This window comes from Coturnix japonica, chromosome 3, assembly GCF_054131305.1.
Source record: "Coturnix japonica strain WE chromosome 3, WE-NBRP24, whole genome shotgun sequence".
NCBI lineage: Eukaryota > Metazoa > Chordata > Aves > Galliformes > Phasianidae > Coturnix > Coturnix japonica.
In genome coordinates, this window is record NC_140665.1 from 75043131 (window position 1) to 75062368 (window position 19238).

A 19238-nucleotide genomic window follows, 5' to 3' on the forward strand; every position below is an offset into this window, starting at 1 on the left:
ATAGGAATGCCCTAGATCCAGACAGGCTGGATTTCTGGGCTGAGGCCAATAGGATGAAGTTCAACAAAACTGGGTGCCTCATCCTGCACACAACAACCCCAGGTAAAACTACAGGCACGGTGGTTGGAAGACTGTGAGGAGGGAATGGACCTGGGAGTGCTGGTTGATGCTCTGCTAAACATGAAACAGCAGGTAACCCAGGCAGCCAAGAAGGATGGTGGAATCTTGGCTTGAATCAGAAATAGCTTTGCCAGCAGGAGAAGGAAAGCGATCGTCCTCCTGTTAACTTCAAGTACTGTGTTCAGTTTTTGGCCCCTCACTACTATAAAGACACCAAGGCCCTGAAGTAGATCTACAGAAGGGTAACAAAGCTGGTGAGAGGTCTGGAACACAGGTCTTACAAGGAGCAGCTCGGGGAATTGGAATCGCTGAGACTGGAGAAGAGGAGGCTCAGGGGAGACTTTACTGCCCTCTACATCTACCTGAAAGGAAGATCTGGGAGGTGGGGGTCAGCCTCTTCTCCCATGTAACTAGCAATAGGACTACAGAGAATGGCCTCAAGTTGCACAAGAAAAGATTCAACTTGGATGTTAGGAAAAATATCCTCTCTGAAAGGGTGGTCATGTACTGGAATGGGCTTCTCAGGGAGCTGCTGGAGTCACTATCTCTCTGAAAGCTTTCAAGAAACATTCAGATGTTGTACCAGGTTCAGTGGGGAAATATTGGTGGTAGGCATTTGGACTGTATGATCTTGAAGGTCTTTTCCAACCTTGGTGGTTCTATGACTTGAGCAGTTTGACCCTCCTAACCAATGATTCCCATGAAAACTCAATGCTGTACCCCTGTAATAAAGTCTGAAACATCATCTTAAATTGCAGTGGTGATAATTATCACATTCTCACCACCAAGTTCAGAAGCAGAAAAAATAGCAGACATGCTAAATTAGTCCCATGCAATGAGTACAACCGAAAAAGAGAGTAGGCTGACCACTTGGCTAATCAAGGCAATTGAGAGTGTTTTAATTCCACATAAGGAATAGTAAAGGTTTCAAGACTGACATCTAAAACAAGGTACACAAATTATGCAGGCAGTCTCTTTATTGATACAAACTGTAAATATTAGCTATGTTCATAAATTCCATCTTCTTAATATGTGATGCTTTGAAATCCTTGCTGACGCTTTACTACTACAATATTATTTCTTAAACATTTCAGTGTAAGTATTTTCTCAAATGGAAAATTCCATTTTGATGGAGCCCAGCAGCAAATACTTTACGCCCAGAAACACCTCTTTAAAATGTGCTGCAGCAGCTTTCAAAAGCTTTGGACAGAATCTCTAAGGTTTCTGGACTCTTCTTTACACTGGCAAAGCCTCACCCAGAGTACTGAGTCCAGATGTAGAACCCAATACAAGAGAGACATGGACCTGTTAGAGTGTCTCCAGAGGAGGGCCACAGAAACAACCCAAGGGATGGCACACCCCTAAGTCAAGGAGAAATAGTTTCAAACTAAAAGAGGAGAAATTTAGACTGGATATTAGGTAAGTTTTTTGTTTGTTTTTTGTGATAAGGTGGTGGTGGTGAGGCACTGGAACAGCCTGCCCAGAGAGGGGGTGGATGCCCCATTCCTGAAGATACTCAAAGTCAGATAGGCTAGATCAGGTCCTGGGAAACCCTATGAATGTCCCTGTTCATTGCAGGGGAGTTGGACTACAAGATCTTTAAAGGTCCCTTCCAATTCTAAGGATTCTACAATCCTACAATTATTACAAAGTAAATCCTTTATTTCTCCTCAAACAGATTTACAGTCTATAAGAAGAAACAATTAATACCAGCATGTCCCAAACAAAATATTCATTGCTTTCTAAACAGGCACACTAAAACAAAGCAAAAACAAAGACGCTGACTTTTTTTATATCAATATCCCATTGATACAGAGTGTAGAAGTACATACTATACCATTATCAAATTCTCAAATAACGTTTCTTTTTTCTAGCTGTAAATCTTAAGCAAAGAATTGGGTATTTAAGATGAAAATGAACAAAATGTACGATTGTGTAATGAACAAGGAACACGTTCTCCAGATGTTCCTATTCAAAGGCATTTATATAAATCAGAACAAAAATCATAATCCTGCCAGACTGCTCTGGAAGAACCATGCAAAAAAAAAAAAAAAAAAAAAAAAAAAAAAATTTAAAATTAAAATTAAAAAAAACCTGCAGAATGATCTGCTTAAGTCTGTCCACAAAGATACAGGAATAACCAAACTCCAGGCTTCTTAGATTTTACCCCATCTTAATACATAAACCACTTTCAACTCAATTAAATTTTCCACCCCAACTTAAGTCTGACAGATCAACAAATATTGAACTACTTCATTCAACCACATGCACTATGTGCATAAGGACAAGCATTACCCATAACAGGGAAAGCAGGGTGCTTCTCCAATAAGCTTGCAGACCACTTCTGAAGCAATGCTTATAAAATAAACCCCTAACTACTCATTTCTCATGCTACTTTAGGATGAATATTTCTCCTCAGCTTATTGCTATATTTCATACAGCAGAGAAAAGACCTCATGATTATCAATTAAAAAGACTCAGAAGAGAAAGGAACACCTCACACCTGCTAATCCCCAACTAGTAGTAGGCTTTTGGAAGGCACCAAGAGGCCCAGACAGCCTATCCAAACTATATTCCGCTACTTGGTGACCTTGTAGTGCAATGCTTAGCACCACAAGTGCAGACACAGAACTTCCACTGATGGATCTCTACTCCCTTGGCAGTAAAATACTGTGAAGTCTCTACAATAACTAATTTAGCTTAAAAAATAAATAAATAAATAAAATAACAAAAACATTTCCACAATATAAACATCTTAAAGTATTTTATACATTTTAGAGGAAAATGTATAGATTTTTTTAAAATGAACCAAAATCTCTTTATCTATCTCTATTTGCCCAGCTTTAAAAAGTTCTTCTACTATTTCACAATACTAAAAGCTGTCAGGATGCTCAGCATTTATTTATTTTATTTTTTTAAGCATATCCAATCCTTAGCCAAGAACTTCAGCAAATACAGTAACAACTTGGGGACATCTATGTCTCATCATGTACATTTTCCCCCATAAGCATTTCACTTACACAGTCTGCCTTAATAAACACACAAAATACATTGTGTTTAAGTAAACACTTTTCGCCAAAGTTGACTACCTCCGTTTTTGAAATTCAGGCATCTCCTGCCTAGATAAACAAAACCTCCTGAATTATTTTGCTGGACTATATACAAACCAGTCATTTACTGAGAATGAAGCGTTCCCTGAAAAACTCACACATGAGCTTACACCTTAGACACAGAATCTGCAAAATAACATTCAGGGATTACAGAGGATCAGACATTGGAAATAAACATCAGTGCTGCATGACAAGCTAGCATTATGATGAGATATATCAGCAGAAAGCTGTAAGCAATCATGTTTTACTCAGTAAGATCCAAGTAGAGTAATGTACTCAGCTTTGGATGGCCCATAATCTTCAGCTGCAGCAAGCAGAGTCCAGAAAAGATTGATCAATAAGAAAGAGCTTTGAAAGCATAATCCTGCGCCGGGACAGTGTGCATAGAGAAGCCACAGAATTTCCATATCTGAAGGTTAAGAACAGCCTTGGCAGTTATCTGTCCCAAAACATACCCTGTCCTTCAGAGATCCAAATCTGTAAGGCAGGCAGAAAGTAGAGCAAAACAAATATGGAAGTGATAAATAAAATCATTTTTAAAGCATCCAGCTGATTGCGAATGATGTGGCTAGGTCATCCTCACATAAGGATGTTATTTTCTTGCTCTGTGGTTTCATATGCAGTTAAATCACTTGCTTTTTGATGTGATTAAAATTTTCCACGGGGAAAAATCTTTAATTCAACTCCCCCTGCACCCATGGGGTTCTATACAAGTGCTATTTCTTCAGTGTTTTTCCAGCTTGCAAGAAAATATTCTGTATCCTGGATAGACTGAACAGATTCTAATTTTTATTCACAATCTTTTTTCCCCACCCACCTGACACCCTGGTGTGGTACCCTAGGCCTGGTGCACCCCAGGGTACAGTTGGCTCTGCTGGCTGCCAGGACACACTGCTGGCTCAGATGCAGCTTCCCATCAGCCAGAACCCCCAGACTCCTTCCCAGAGGGGTGGAATCATAGCATGTCACCATATCCCCCCATAAAGCACTTTAACCTTCCAATAGTTGAGCTGACAAGTCAACCCTACTTCTGCTGATTTCTCAGTTCTGAGTAAAGACTGATCCTACACCGATAGATTCCTGACACAGCAGGAAGCATGGATCAGACACTCCTTTCAGTACAGACCAGAATGGCCCATCACTACACAGAGGCACTTCTGGACCAGGAAGTCCTCAAGACATGTTTGGAGGATGGCAAAATATTCAAGAAACTATATAACCAGAGGAAGTGAAGTGTGTATATATGAGCTTCCCAACATATTCATTTTTTGCCACAGTGCCTATGTGGACCTTCCTTAGGAGTGATCCATTTAGACTGTTCTAACATTCTTATGAGCAGCCTGTCCCTATTCTCTATTTCTCTCTGTACATTCTCTCTATCTCCCTCTACATCCCTAGTCTCTATTTCTGACATTCTTCTATCTCAGTCTTTACCTTTGACCACTTTCTCTGGTTTTACCTAAGCCTATTTCCCACCTCCTCCTTTCTTTAATAGCTGCCACCTGATTCCTGCCTCTGATCTGTTCTGTATTTTTGTAACATCAAATGAATGAGGGAAAAGATGTCAAGAAGTCCTTTCCTATGAGATTGGTGAGGTGCTGGAACAGGCTGCCCAAAGAAGTTGTGAATGCCCCGTCCCTGGAGGTGCTCAAAGCCAGGTTGGATGGGGCCCTGGGCAGCCTGGTCTAGTATCACATGTGGAGGTTGGCAGCCCTGCCAATAGTGAAGGAGATGGAGTTTCATGATCCTTGAGGTCCGTTCCAACCAGGGCCATTCAATGATTCTATGATTCTGCAAAAGAGTTAATACTAATCATTCCATGATAGAGTTTTATTTTGCACTCCAAGTGGAGAAACCAGCCACAGCTATCTACACTCCAAGATCCTTTTAAATCCATCCATAGGCCTGAAGACAAATGTGGACAGATATTTCAGCCAGTATCACTTTCTCTAAAGTGTAAAAAAACACATAACCCTTAAAGAAAAAGTTTACACAGATTACCTAGGCTACAAAACTAAAGTAATAATAATCAGGAATCTACATGTTTTCAGGAAGGAGGATTAAACAGCAACTGACTTCTAAGCATTCAGTTAATGCAGAACTTACTAATATCCATGGAAGAATGACAATTTGCTAAGGCTGAATCCAGTTTTGACACCACTACTTCAGATGTTAACAGAAGATGCACAGGAGAAAACATGAAATCCTAGGTACAGCTGTCACTGAAAAGAAACTTCTACATATAAACACGCTTACATTAAGCATGTTAATCAATTAAATGATTTCAAAGAAATACTTATCTAATAAACAACTAAGATTTATTTTCTTTTAAAGTCTAAAACCTGGGCTTCTGCTTATTGGTATACAACCCTTGCTGTGTTTAAATAAAAACACAGGGCTTAAGCAGCTTTTCCAGCAAAAATAAAGTCATAGATTTGATGATAATTTTGTCTTGAAGTATTTTTTTCCACTCACTACCTGTCCAGAGAGACTTGAGTAACAGCACAGATAGCAACCACCGTCAGCATAGAGTTACTGCTGAATATTAACACACTGAGTTCTCGCTGCAGTAATATTAGATCAGTAGATCTCAACCTCTTTAATACACTTTAAAAGGAGGAAAATATGTAGCAAAATAATTACTCGTAGGCATAGACTGCCACCTAGTGACTTTTATTAGTGACAAAATTGAGGAAACCTCCAGATCCAGAAAGGAGAAAAAAAGAATGAATTTCATCAAATTTTATATCAACCTAATGCGCCACTTGCATTCCCTATTAATACGCTAATGATAATTGTGGGAGAGAAGCTTGGAAAGAAAGTCCAATAAGTTTGTAAGCATTACTGTACAAGCAAGATCAGTGAGGCTGGTTGCATCACCATCTCTGTCTAGAATTCCTCCTTATTTAAAATAGATTATATTTGGCCTCTGCATAAAACAAGTGCTGCATCTGGAACTTATGTCTAAGACAACACTGACAGACAGATACACCCGTGCTGAAATTTTAGTATCCTTCAATTTTAGTGCTTTCAGGTTTTCCTAGTTCTGTTAAGCACTGTAACACCTTGAGTTTGTCATGAGGTTCTTCTTTGCTATTGCCACTCAAGTCATTACATGTTTCCTATAGGATTTCATTCCTAAGTAAAGAAACCAAAAGTTACTTATGTCATCTTACCTGCCTTACAAAGCCGAATTACCATTTTGTGGACAACTCCTAAGTTCATATTTCTTCCTCTCCAAATGTGTAGATCAGACATTGTTACCATGTACTTACAGGTACCTCGCCAGTGGCATAATTATAAAAACTCATTTGTTTTTCCTGTCACGTCTTTTCTACTACCACCTTTCATCTCAATCACTATCAACATCTTCAGTTCACTTTTCAGCAACAGCTAAATCTTAGAATTTACAAGACAGGAAGGGAACTTAAGATCTTCCAATAATATAAGCATAAGAGAATAAGAGATTATATTTCTTTTAAGGCACAAACACATCAGAAAAGCTTTTTGAATTTCCCTCTTCCAATTAACATACTTTTCAGTCAAAAGAATTCAGAAAATAAATTAAATTCTAGCTAAGCTGCCAGTATATAAAGACTGTTGCTTATCACAGCAACCAAATTACTTCATAGATATTCCTTGCACACCCTCCAGCAACATCCACCTCTACAGCAGCCCTGACCCAGGGCAGGAGCTGTCCTGGTGCTGTTCAAAGACTATGACATCTGAATGTGTAGTGTTAAAATCCTACCACAAGAATGAAAAAAATATCTGTCCATCACTCCAGTACTGCAAGGCTTTCTTACCTCAGAAGAAACCAACAAATTATCCTCAAAGCAATGCCCTAATGGTAAAAAGTTTACTTTTTTTCATTTTAAAGTGGAGATGCTCACTAAAAAACAAGGTCAACAATGAAACCATCTGCTCCTCTTGCTTACTTCTCAAATGAATTCTTGTGCTGCTCATTTCTACAGCAGCTAAATGCTGTCTCAGAGACTTCATTTTCACATGAATACTGATGAGCAGAGAACACATGCCATCAGACTTACAGAACAAACTCAATCCCAACATGCAACTGTAATGACTATTACTACAAGTTTCAATCAGACTTCATGTAAATACATATTAATATATAAGCAGCAAAGTGAGAAAACAGCTGCGTAACCAAGGAGGGAAGATTCAGGCTGGATATCAGGGGGAAGTTCTTTACTAGGAGAGCGGTGAGGTGCTGGAACAGGCTGCCCAGGGAGGTTGTGGATGCCCCATCCCTGGAGGTGTCCAAGGCCAGGTTGGACGGGGCCCTGGGCAACCTGATTTAGTAAATGTGTATGTTTGGTGGCCCTGCCAGGCAAGCAGGTTCAGGTTGGATATTAGGAAACACTACCACTCACAGTGGTAGCCCATTGGAACAGGCTGCTCAGTGAAATGGTGGAGTCAGCATCCCTGGAGGTGTTCAAGAGAAGGGTAGATTTGGCATTGAGGAATATGGTTTGTTTAGTTGACATGGTGGTGATGTGTTGATGGTTGGTCTAAAGAGATTATCTTGGTGCTCTCTTCCAACCTTAATGAATCTCTGATTATATTTTGGGGAAATTAGTGGCTAGGTAAAGGAGGGACTTGGTGGCTACACTAGGGAATAGGCTAGAAGCAAGTTATTAGGTTTATCTAGTTGGATAGCTAACAAAATCATGTAGCAAACATACACATTTACCAAACATACACCTTTACTAGATCAGGTTGCCCAGGGCCCCGTCCAACCTGGCCTTGAACACCTCCAAGGACGGGGCATCCACAACCTCCCTGGGCAGCCTGTTCCAGGGCCTCACCACTCTCCTGGTGAAGAAAGTTCAGTAGTTTTAACACTGAAAATAGTTTTCAATAGTGAAGTAGTTCAATAATTTTTCCAATTATATCAAATGCAATTCCTTGCATGAAAGTTAAACTACATCAGCTCTTCCGTGACTACACTACACTTGATCTTAGCCAAAAGGCCGAGAAGCGATTAAAAACAATGCGCGCCTTCCATGGAGATGCCGGGGATCGAACCCGGGTCCTGATACTTACCGAGCATGCGCACTTACCACTGAGCTACATCTCCGGCGCTTTAAGGGTCAGGCATAGCTCCGCCCCTTGGCTGCGAGCTCCGTCCTAGCTCCGCCCCCACGCCGCTAGCCCCGCCCCCTGCCTTCCCCGCCTCTCCTTGGCTCATCCGAAAGATTCGAACCCACGAGCTCCCGTTTACTAGACAGGCGCTTTAACCAACCCAGCCACGGCGCTGCCCAAGTGCGCTGATGGCACCGAGCTGAGTGCTGCGGTCGATACGGCGGAAAGAAGGGATGTCATTCAGAGGGACCTCGACAGGCTGGAGGTGAAACTAATGAGGTTCAACACGGCAAAGTGCAAGGTTTTGCACTTGGGCCGGAAGAAGCCCAGGCACCTGTACAGGCTGGGAGGAGTGGTCCTTGAGAGCAGCTCGGCAGAGAAAGACCTGGGGGTCCTGATGGACGAAAGGCTCAACATGAGCCAGCAGTGCGCTCTGGCAGCCCGGAATGCAAATGGGATCCTGGGCTCCATCAGGAGAGGGGTGGTCAGCAGGGATAGGGAGGTGATTGTCCCTCTCTACTCGGCTCTTGTGAGGCCCCATCTGGAGTACTGTGTCCAGGTGTGGAGCCCTCATGGAGATTTTGTTAAGGGTCCAGAGGAGGGACAGGAAGATGATCAGGGGGCTGGAGCACCTCCCCTGTGAGGACAGGCTGAGGGAGTTGGGCTTGTTCAGCCTGGAGAAGAGAAGGTTGCGGGGTGACCTCATTGCAGCCTTTCAATACCTGAAGGGAACTTACTCCCAGGAGGGGAGTAAACTCTTCGAAAGGGCTGACAATAGCAGGACATGGGGAAATGGTTTTAAGTTAAAAGAGGGAAGATTTAGGTTGGATGTTAGGGGGAAGTTCTTCACTAGGAGAGTGGTTAGGCCCTGGAACAGGCTGCCCAGGGAGGTTGTGGATGCCCCGTCCCTGGAGGTGTTCAAGGCCAGGTTGGATGGGGCCCTGGGCAGCCTGTTCCAGTATTAAATGTGGAGGTTGGTGGCCCTGCCTGTGGCAGGGGGAGTTGGAGCCTCATGATCCTTGAGTTCCCTTCCAACCTGGGCCATTCTATGGTTCTATGATAATCATTGAAGAAGAGAATTAAGACAAAACAGACTTATCTTTCTAAATTGTCTTAAAAGCACAACCTTCCTTCTCACCCTTCTCCAGCCCACTATTTTCTTATAATGTCCAAGTCAGCAGTAACTCATCTCCAACAGATAAATCAGTTAAACAGATTTAACCCACCGCAAGCAGTTCCAGTCATTTTTGTGCCCTGACAAACCTGTAAAATTCCACTTTAACTGCTGGATAGCCCAGTGAGGGACACAACTCCCATATTAAAAGCCACCATGTTACTGTAGCCACAACCAGTTCCTAAGAGGGGAAACCACTATGTATCACCTTGAATGCCATAGATTATAAGATTATTCTTTTTTTGTAGCATCCCACAGTACTTCTTGGGGCAAAAAGCATACCTAAGGAAATCACATCAAAGTTAAAAACAGTGATGTCAATAATTCCTCCAAACTTGTCAACAAGATATCACTGAGTAAGCTCTTAACTCTATCCAAAAACAACACGAACATGGCATTTATTTTCTTTCAGACTATTTGTCGTAACAAAATATACACCTTTATCTCCACGGATGTGAAGCTATGGAATACCACAGCTCAGAAAGAGCAGAATTAAGTTCCTTCTTAAACAAACATAATGTAAAGACTATCTTAAACCATAGATAATGCAAGAAATTAAAAGTTTGCAGGAGCTTTCAATAAAATTCAGATGGCCCACATCACCTTTGAACGTTTCTTCCAATTCAATTATTCTTTTCTAGAAAGCTCCTTATTTTAAATTCACTTAAATATATATATATATGGTGGTCTTTTAAATTAAAAGATCCTAAATAACTATATTTTTCTTCCACTCAACCCACCTCAACTGCCTGACATAATTAAGTATGTCACATTTCTCTTATATTTTTGCATATACATTTTTCCCCTATCTAGACAGTGTCTCGCTCCAATTTAGGAGCTAGACAGTAACATCATCATTTATCTGAATGCCTTCGCACAAGTCTCCTAAATAAGAAAACCAATTGCATTCTAGGTGAAGAACCAGCATAGCTATAAAATTTTTATGCTGTGTTTTCTTTTCATATTTCCAGGGCACGTTAGAAAATATTATATTAAACAAAATACTCAAACCTATTTCAAGGTAAGTCCTTTTCAGTCTGTGGCAGATAAGACAAAAAAGCATCACCATGTGTAATTGATAAGCAGCTTTAATTTGATGACAAATAAAATGGGGCTCAAATGATGAACATTTGGTCCAAGTACAGTTAAAAACTTGAAGTTATATTGATAAAGTTATTTGAAGAAGCAGAAGATAATTGAAACGTCAGCAAATTCAGTAACTTTGAAAGCTTACGTAACTGATCGCACACCAAAACTCCTATTTTCGAAGAAAAATAATATAAGAAAGTACAACAGTTATAAGATTTCTCTCCTACATATTCTTCTCTTCTCCTACAAACCACACGGGGTAAGAAAAACAAATATTAATACAAAGTAACACCAGATGTAAACAGTAGCTTACCATACTTGTCTCTCAAGCCAACTGTACACCTGAATACTCCACCGAAGGCCACATCTTCACCAAATATTACTAAAAAAAGAATAGTGTAGGAAGGTTAATGCAATCCCAGTGCATCTAATTTTTCCATGAACATTTCAACAATTTTCCTGGTAAGCACTCAGCACTTCATTCTAGTTCAGGATTTCTCTAGATCTCCAAGAGCTTCTTTTACACAGACTAACTATAAAAGATGCCCACCAGATCCCTCAAGAGCTTCTTCAAAGGAAATCCTACACTGAAAAGATGGCAGTCTAATAGCCAGGACAACTATTAGCATTGAACACTACCATTCTCATACAGCACCTGGACAATTAAAGCATTTTTTCCCCCCCAGAGTAATTCCTTCTAGTCCTATCACCAGTTACACGAGAGAAGAGGCCAACCCCCAGCTCACTACAACCTCCCTTCAGGTAGTTATGGAGAGCAATAAGGTCTCCCCTGAGCCTCCTCTTCTCCAGGCTGAACAATCCCAGTTCCATCAGCCTCTCCTCATAAGGTCTGTGCTCAAGACTCCTCACCAGCTTTGCTGCCCTTCTCTGAACATGTTCCAGGGCCTCAACATCTTTCTTGCAGTGAGGGGCCCAAAACTGGGCACAGTACTCAGGCGCAGTCTCACCAGAGCTGAGTACATGGGGACAATCACTTCCCTATTCCTTATGGCAACACTGTTTCTGGTGCGAGCCAGGACACAGTTGGCCTTCTTGGCCACACTGCTGGCTCATATACTGGATACAGAACATAGAATATATCCTGACAGGATACAAAATTAGACTTCAAACTAAGCAGTGGTTTAAACAGTGTCAAAAAAAAGAGATACTAATGCACTAAGAGAAAAAACCAACTTACAACAGGATCATACAGCTTTTCCAGCTGTGTTCCTGCCATTGAAAAAAAACGTTTTAAATATCTGGCCTTCATCACACCTTTGTGGATGACAGAAGCAACAGAACTACTGTTATATCCATGAATTAAGTAAATCATCTCGTTCAAAATAAAGTTTAGGATAATTCATTTTTAACTGAACCGTATTGAACTATTCCTTCAAAGATATCAGTTATCCAGACTGCTAAAGGCTGGAGAATTCTTCCATGACTTATGTACAATGATGACCCCAAATCAGTAAAGCTGAAAAGAAGTAATAGAGAAGAGGAAAAAGAGAAAGGAAAATGGACAGAGCAAGGAACAGTGGTCTTTCAAAAGTACCACTTTCAGTCGACTCAACTGTCCATACTCAAAAGTGAAGACAAAAAACCCTCCTTTATTTTCTGCTGAGACTTAGGCTGCCCTAAAATAGCAGAAATGCATTAATAAACATATTCCTGCCCCAACCTCCAATCAAAATACAATAAGCTGACAGAGAAGACAACCATAGCTTAGAATGCATAGTCCATTAACAATCTGTTAACATTCCATTTATATGCTTTAAATCCTAGCACATCTTTAAGCTTTGTTTAATATCAAAAATGTAGAAATAACATATTACAAGCAAAAGACAATGAGAAATGCATTCACTACTGTGCACAAATTTGCAATACAAAATGCAATTGATGGAAAGCAAAACTTGCTAACAAGTAGAGCATACCTGCAGTTGGATCTTTGGCTAAAGCATTATCCAAGGCACTCGTTATGGACTGGAAGAGATTCATCTTCTGAGTTTGCCCTGTGAAAAAGGGATTATTATTATTATTTAATTCAGTTCAAAATACGCAATACATTAGAAAACGCTGGTGCAAAACATTACTAAAAGCTGAGTCAATAGTCATAAACACAATCCCCATTAGAAATGCCCCAAAGACTCGTTTATTGAGTAAATTTACATTTATGGGATACATGGAACCAAGTACAGCATACTTGAAAATCCCAAGGACTATAACCCTACTCAGCTACTTTGAAAAAAGTACAGCCATAGCTGCAAACGTAGACATGCAAAGCTTATTCAAATACTAGGAAGGAAAGATGAATTCAATTTCTCAAAGGGAAAAGAACACGCAGTACAGCATTACTGCCCTGATACCTGCTGCTGAGGTTTACCAGATTACTACTTATTCAATTATTACTTTTTAACCTCTAGCCTTTACTATTCACAGAGACCTGCTGCCATCATAAGTTTCCTACACCTCTTGGCCTGCAATTAGAATCATAGAATCACCAAGGTTGGAAAAGACCTAAAAGATCATCCAGTCCAACCATTCACCTATTACTAATAGCTCCCACTAAACCATGTCCCTCAACACAACATCCAGTCTTTCCTTGAACACCCCCAGGGTTGGTGACTCCACCACCTCCCTGGGCAGTGCATTCCAGTGCCTGACCACCCTTTCTGAGAAGTAATACCTCCTAATGTCCAGCCTGAATCTCCCCTGCCGTAGCTTGAAACCATTCCCTCTAGTCCTATCACTAATGACACGAGAGAAGAGGCCAACCCCCAGCTCACTACAACCTCCCTTCACGAAGTTACAGAGAGCAATAAGGTCTCCCCTGAGCCTCCTCTTCTCCAGGCTGAACATTCCCAACTCCTTCAGCCACTCTTCATAAGGCCTGTGCTCCAGACCCCTCACCAGCTTTGTTGCCCTCCTCTGAACACGTTTCAGGTCCTCAGTGTCTTTCTTGCAGCGAGGGGCCCAAAACTGGACACAGAAAGATTAAAAAGTGTAAGAAGCACTAAATTACAAAAAAAGTGAGAAGTTAGATATGGAACAGTTGTACTTTAAAAGGGATTTAAGTATTAAGACCTAATGCAGGTCCTTTACCCCACTGCAAGGAAATAAGTGGCAGAAAATAAAACAAAAATGGCAGCCATATGTGAAAACAGTAATAAAAATAACAGAAAGAACTAACTTTTGTTTACAGTACCTCTCAACAATCACTCAGCTAATTATCCCTTGGTAATTAGCTTTTTTGCGTATATGTAAAGATCATGGTTCAAAGTCATAGCAGAGCTAGGGAGCTGTGTTCCTATACTTTTTCATGCTCAGTGGCTTCTCTTGTCACAGTTTACACAAGCCTTTAAGAAAAAGCTGTGAGAAAGCATTATGGGAACCATTCAAATTGTATTAAAGCTAGAAGCAATCAACATTTGCAAAGTGAAAGCTGGGGAACAGCAGCTATTTCTTCTTTTCCCAGTCAGCCACACAAGGTTATCCTTTCAGCAGGGCAGTATTTGCTATAAGGAAATGCCTGTTCCTCCAGCAAATGTCAAATCACTAGCACTGACTGTTCCAACCTGCTGGTCCTGCTTCTAACAGCTTCTGCATCACTCTTTCACAGAATTATCAAGGTAGGAAAAGACCTAGAAGATCATCTAGTCCAACCATTACCAATACTTCCCGGCTAAATCATATTCCTCAACACTACATCCAAGCGTTTCTTGAACACTCCCATGGTCGGTGTCTCCACCACCTCCCTGGGCAGTACATTCCAATGCCTGACTACCCTTTCTGAAAAGTAATACTTCCTAATGTCCAGCCTGAATCTCCCCTGGCGCAGCTTAAAACCATTCCCTCTAGTTCTATCACTGATTACACGAGAGAAGAGGCCAACCCCCAGCTCACTACAACCTCCCTTCAGGAAGTTATAGAGAGCAATAAGGTCTCCCCTGAGCCTCCTCTTCTACTAGAGTGATCAAAGAGTGATCACTCTTTGAAAGAAAGGAGAAAGTAATTGTGCCCCTCAGGTGTGAGCCATAAAGTTAGGATTTACATCGAGGCCAGAGCAGTACTGTCATTTATTTTCTTTCATTATTTCTCACAGGATCCCACTTCAAAGCCGGAACACCTCATAGAACATCCTGTGCTGGAAGATCCCCCTCAGGAATCACTGAGCCCAACTCCCAGCTCCACGCAGCACCACCCAGAATCCAAAGCCGATGTCTGAAAGCGGTGCACAACCACTCCTTGAACTCCACCGCCCTCTGGTGCGGACCCTGTCCCTGTCCCCCAGCTATCCCTCTGCTGGCGGCTCCATGCCGTTCCCTCGGGCCCTGCTGCTGTCACACAGAGCAGAGCTCAGCGCTGCCCTCCGCTCCATGCGAGGAGCTGCAGCCGCCATGAGGCCTCCATCAGCTCAGCTCTGTGCTGAGCAAACCCACTGACCTCAGCCACGCGGCCGGGCCAAGGCTGAGCCACCCGTGGTTCCGCCGGCCCCGCCCGGCAACTCAGAGAAGCGGCGTGGGGCGGACCCGACAGCAGAGCCCTGCCCGCAGGGAGGACCCCGGCCCCGCTCTCACCGTAGGTGCTGGGTGCCGGGTCCGGCTCGAAAGCGAAGTGTGCAGCGGCCCGACGGGGCTCAGCCGGCAGCGGAGCCGTGCGGCTCCGGAGCGCCCCGCAGCATCGCGTCCTACCCCCATAGCGCCGCAGCACCCGCGCCAGCCCCGCCGCCATCACCAACACTATCGGGGGGCGCCACGGCCGCCGAGCGCTCTTAGGAGGCGGTGTCCCGGCTGGGGGCTCTCATTGGCCAGCGACGGCGGTGGGTGGGGAAGGTGAGAGGGGAGCGAGGGGAGGGGGAGCAGCACTAGGGAAGTCATCCTGCCCCTGTACTCGGCATTGGGGGGGCCTCACCTCGAGTATTGTGTTCAGTTTGGGGCACCTCAGCACAGAAAGGACATGGAGGTACTGGAGCAGGTCCAGAGAATGGCAGTGAGCAGCCACAAAGTTAATTATGGTGTTTATCGTTAGTTATTCCCCTTGGCACTCCATCCACTTCCTTTATCCCATCAAATCACAGAATCACAGAATTATCAAGGTTGGAAAAGACCTAGAAGGTCATCTAGTCCAACCATTACTGATACTTCCCAGCTAAGTCATATTCATCAACACAACATCCAAACGTTTCTTGAACACTCCCATGGTCGGTGAATATAAGAGTTCAGAGTATATTAGGCAGCCTGGACCTCACTGATACATTGAAGTAATTCAGACTTTTATCCCTACCCTTGTTCTTTCTTCCTATTTCAATAAATTCATTGAAGTCCATTAGAAAGAGCGGAGTCTTGTCCTACCTGATTTGTAATTTGCCACTAACGCCATTAGGTGGCAGAGAACAATAATGTTTTTACTCGGTGAAAATCGAAACCTCTTGAAATAAAGATGTGTCGGTCCGTTCTCTCCACCCTTTTTTGTATTAGAATTGTTTCCCACTGTGAACTGTCAAGAGCTCTGTGTAGTTAGTTATTAAATTACTTGCAAACAGAGAGCACTGCTTTCATCAAGGCTGTTTCAGATTTAATTTCTGTGCCATCCTTTTGTCAAGAAAAACAATAGAAAAAGAAAGAAAAAGAAAGAAAAAACGATATATTCACCCTAATGGAAGTCCTTCAAAAGCAGTGGCTCACTATAACTGTATCTGTACCTCTATCTCTACTTCTAAACCTAGTCAAGCTAGACCTAACTGCTGGAGATGGACTCTAGGCCAGGATGATTTCACTAGGCATTACTGGGATACAAGGAGTGTAATTACTCTTTTGGGAGCCTTGATTCTAAACTGTCTGAAAGGAATATGTTTTCTTTCTAGATACAAATAGGGGATTTTTCCACAGCATAGATAGGGTGGGGTTGGTGTGGTGCTGCACAGGCAACCAGGCTGACAGATAGATGGGTGGCTGTAAAAAGAAAGGGAATTTGTATTGCCAGCAGCCTTTGTTTCTCCCAATCTCATGTTGATTCAAGGGTTCCAGTGGATGTCAGGGTCATCAGGCCATCTTCTAAAACCATTTGCTTTCTTTGCAAGCAACTCTCACAGATACAGATTTTGGGAAGCTGCTAAGCAGTATTCAACTCAATTCATCATGCTTTCAGCATGCTACCAGTGTCTGATGGTAGTCTTGCTACTCCAAACAGATTAGCTTTACAATCAATCCATAAGTCACCTTATTCTGTAGGTCATGGAGCTCTCAGAAAAGGTGTATTTTAGCCCTGGAGATCACAGGAGAGGGACTACAGTGTATTAAGTGACTGAACTCCGAGCCTGTGAAAAACCAAGGAAGGAAGGAAGGAAGGGAAGAAAGAAGGAAGGAAGGAAGGAAATGAGTCATTAATCCAATATGTTTCTCTGAGATTTTTGTTCAGTGCTGTTATCTCTGAAGAACTGGCTGCTGGAGGACAGGCAGGTCATGCAATTCAATATGCAGTGCAAGCTGCATGCACATCCTGATTTGCCCCTGCAGTCTGCAGCATGTTGTGACCTCTGGCTTGCATTTCACATTAAATGATCTGTGCTTGGAAATACTAATGATGTTGCTCTGCTCTCACAAGGTTGGTGTCTAACAATACGTTGGTTACAGTTATTGATTTGGTCAGGGAAAGAATGGAGATGTGTGGAAAGAGGAAAGGAGGAGCAGCCATAAAAAAAATCAGTTGATCACTTACTGTGCCTTATGTTTTAAAACTGTGCAGTACAAAATGCTTGGGTCTCCAGAAAGCAATAGGCTTCTCAGTGTGAATGATCCACAGGTACAACAGGGTGCCCCCTCCCTGGAAGCATTCATGGCCAGGCTGGGTGGGGCTTTGAGCAACCTGGTCTAGAGGGAGGTGTCTCTGCCTATAGCAGGGGGTTAGAAATACATGACCCTAAAGGTCCCTTCCAACCCAAACCATTCCATTATTCTGTGACTAGTTGTTAATAACTCAGAATTTGAATTGAAAACTTCATATTCACCAGAACAGAATGTTCTGGGTGCCATCCCTCTAGAAATAGAGCACGTAAACAAATCCGAGATAATTTTCAGATTGAGTTTGATAAATTTGAGGAAGTCATCATATAAAAGATCGATAACCACAATCAGAGCTCAGATTGAGTACCGTATGAGGACCTTCCTGATTCCTAATCTTAAACCCTAATCCTATTTTCCTAATAATGATGCTGTTGACTCATATGTATTGACCAGAACAGGTGCAGACAGACATGTATTTGCCTCACTTGCTTTCCAAGCCAACTAGATGCCACCCACCTCTGGAAACTGTGTAGCTGGAGTGGCCCAGGGCAGTGCCCCAGTTAGTGAAATCTGTACAAATACATGAGTTTCAGATCTGAACTGGCTTGCTTTTGCCTAACTTGGAGTGTGGGTGAGGGAATCCACACTTATCCATACTGTGCTCTCAGAAGGCTGTAAAGTGCTCACGTGTTTGGTGCCTCAGAAGAGTGTGAAAACCACTTAAAGTTGGGACCGCAGAGACTGTAAAACTGGATGTATCAGGGCTGGAGGAACTGAGATTCAAGAAGAAAGGTAGTAGCAATGTTTACCAATCCAGGGGATCATGGCCATATGCTGGGGAGCCATGTGTAACAGCCCTCTGGTCTCTTCTGCATGCAGATATGAAGTTCAGTGACTTTCTCCAGAGATCCCTTCCAAAATCTACAGTTCTTTGATTCTATCATTGTGATCCACCACTGTTATGTATGACGTGACACCAGGAAAAAAGAGAGTTCTCCCAGTTGTGCTGAGTTCCCAGACAGTGTTGAACAACAAAAATGATGTCTCTGTTACTTTTTCCACAGAAGTACAGTCTCTGTGCTGCAGTGCACCACCATCCATCTACTACATCGTGTTCCAGTGCACTGACTGACTGTGGGGATAGGACTAGGGGTAACAGGATGAAATTTAGCATAGGAAGTTCTGCACGAATGTGTGCAAGAACTTCTTTACAGTGAGGGTGACGGAGCACTGGAACAGGCTGCCCAGGGAGGTGGTGGAGTCTCCTTCTCTGGAGATATTCAAGACCCGCCTGGACGCCTACCTGTGTGACATGGTGTAGGGAACGTGCTTTGGCAGGGGAGTTGGACTCAATGATCTCTAGAGGTCCCTTCCAACCCCTACAATTCTGTGATTCTGTGATTTGTACAACTGGAAGCAAGTATTTGTACGGTATTGGCAAGTGACAGATTATTCCTAATTGCCAGATCCTGGTGGAAAAACACTGCTAGATCTTTCACTGCTTCTGCATAAACAATAACTTTCTTTTGCAAACTTCCCTCCTTCTGTTCTCACCGCTGTTTCAGCTGCACTGGATTTCCAACCTGCCCTCCTAGTAAGTATCTGTCTTTGTGTGAGTGTGCATGGCTCACACCATTTCCTCCATGACTGAAATGGTATCTTTCCCACGCTACTTGAAACCTGGTGTTTTCTCAGCTCCCTGATATTACCTGCTAGCAGAAAGCTGTGACCGTACCCTTCTTTAGTGAAGAAGTTCTTATCTTATCTGACATGCACAGTGCTTCATCTTGCAACATTTCTGCTACCCCCAGGCAATGTGTGTGTGTGTGTTTGTGGAAAGGAGGTGAGCAGGAAGAATGA

The 19238-nt window shown here is 42.6% G+C and overlaps 1 protein-coding gene across 3 annotated transcripts in view; it reads right to left on the reverse strand.

Moving 5' to 3' along the window:
* Window positions 1–15340, reverse strand: part of BCKDHB (branched chain keto acid dehydrogenase E1 subunit beta) — a 100116-nt gene extending 84776 nt beyond the window's left edge. For all 3 annotated transcript variants that reach the window (XM_032443334.2, XM_032443335.2, XM_032443336.2), the window contains exons 1-3: window positions 15174–15340; window positions 12531–12608; window positions 10910–10978 (exon numbers count right to left, since the gene is read on the reverse strand). In XM_032443334.2, coding sequence (XP_032299225.1) covers window positions 10910–10978; window positions 12531–12608; window positions 15174–15327 — 301 coding nt within the window. In that variant the 5' untranslated portion in view covers window positions 15328–15340. The remainder of the gene's footprint in view (window positions 1–10909; window positions 10979–12530; window positions 12609–15173) is intronic.
* Between the last annotated feature and the right edge of the window lie 3898 nt (window positions 15341–19238).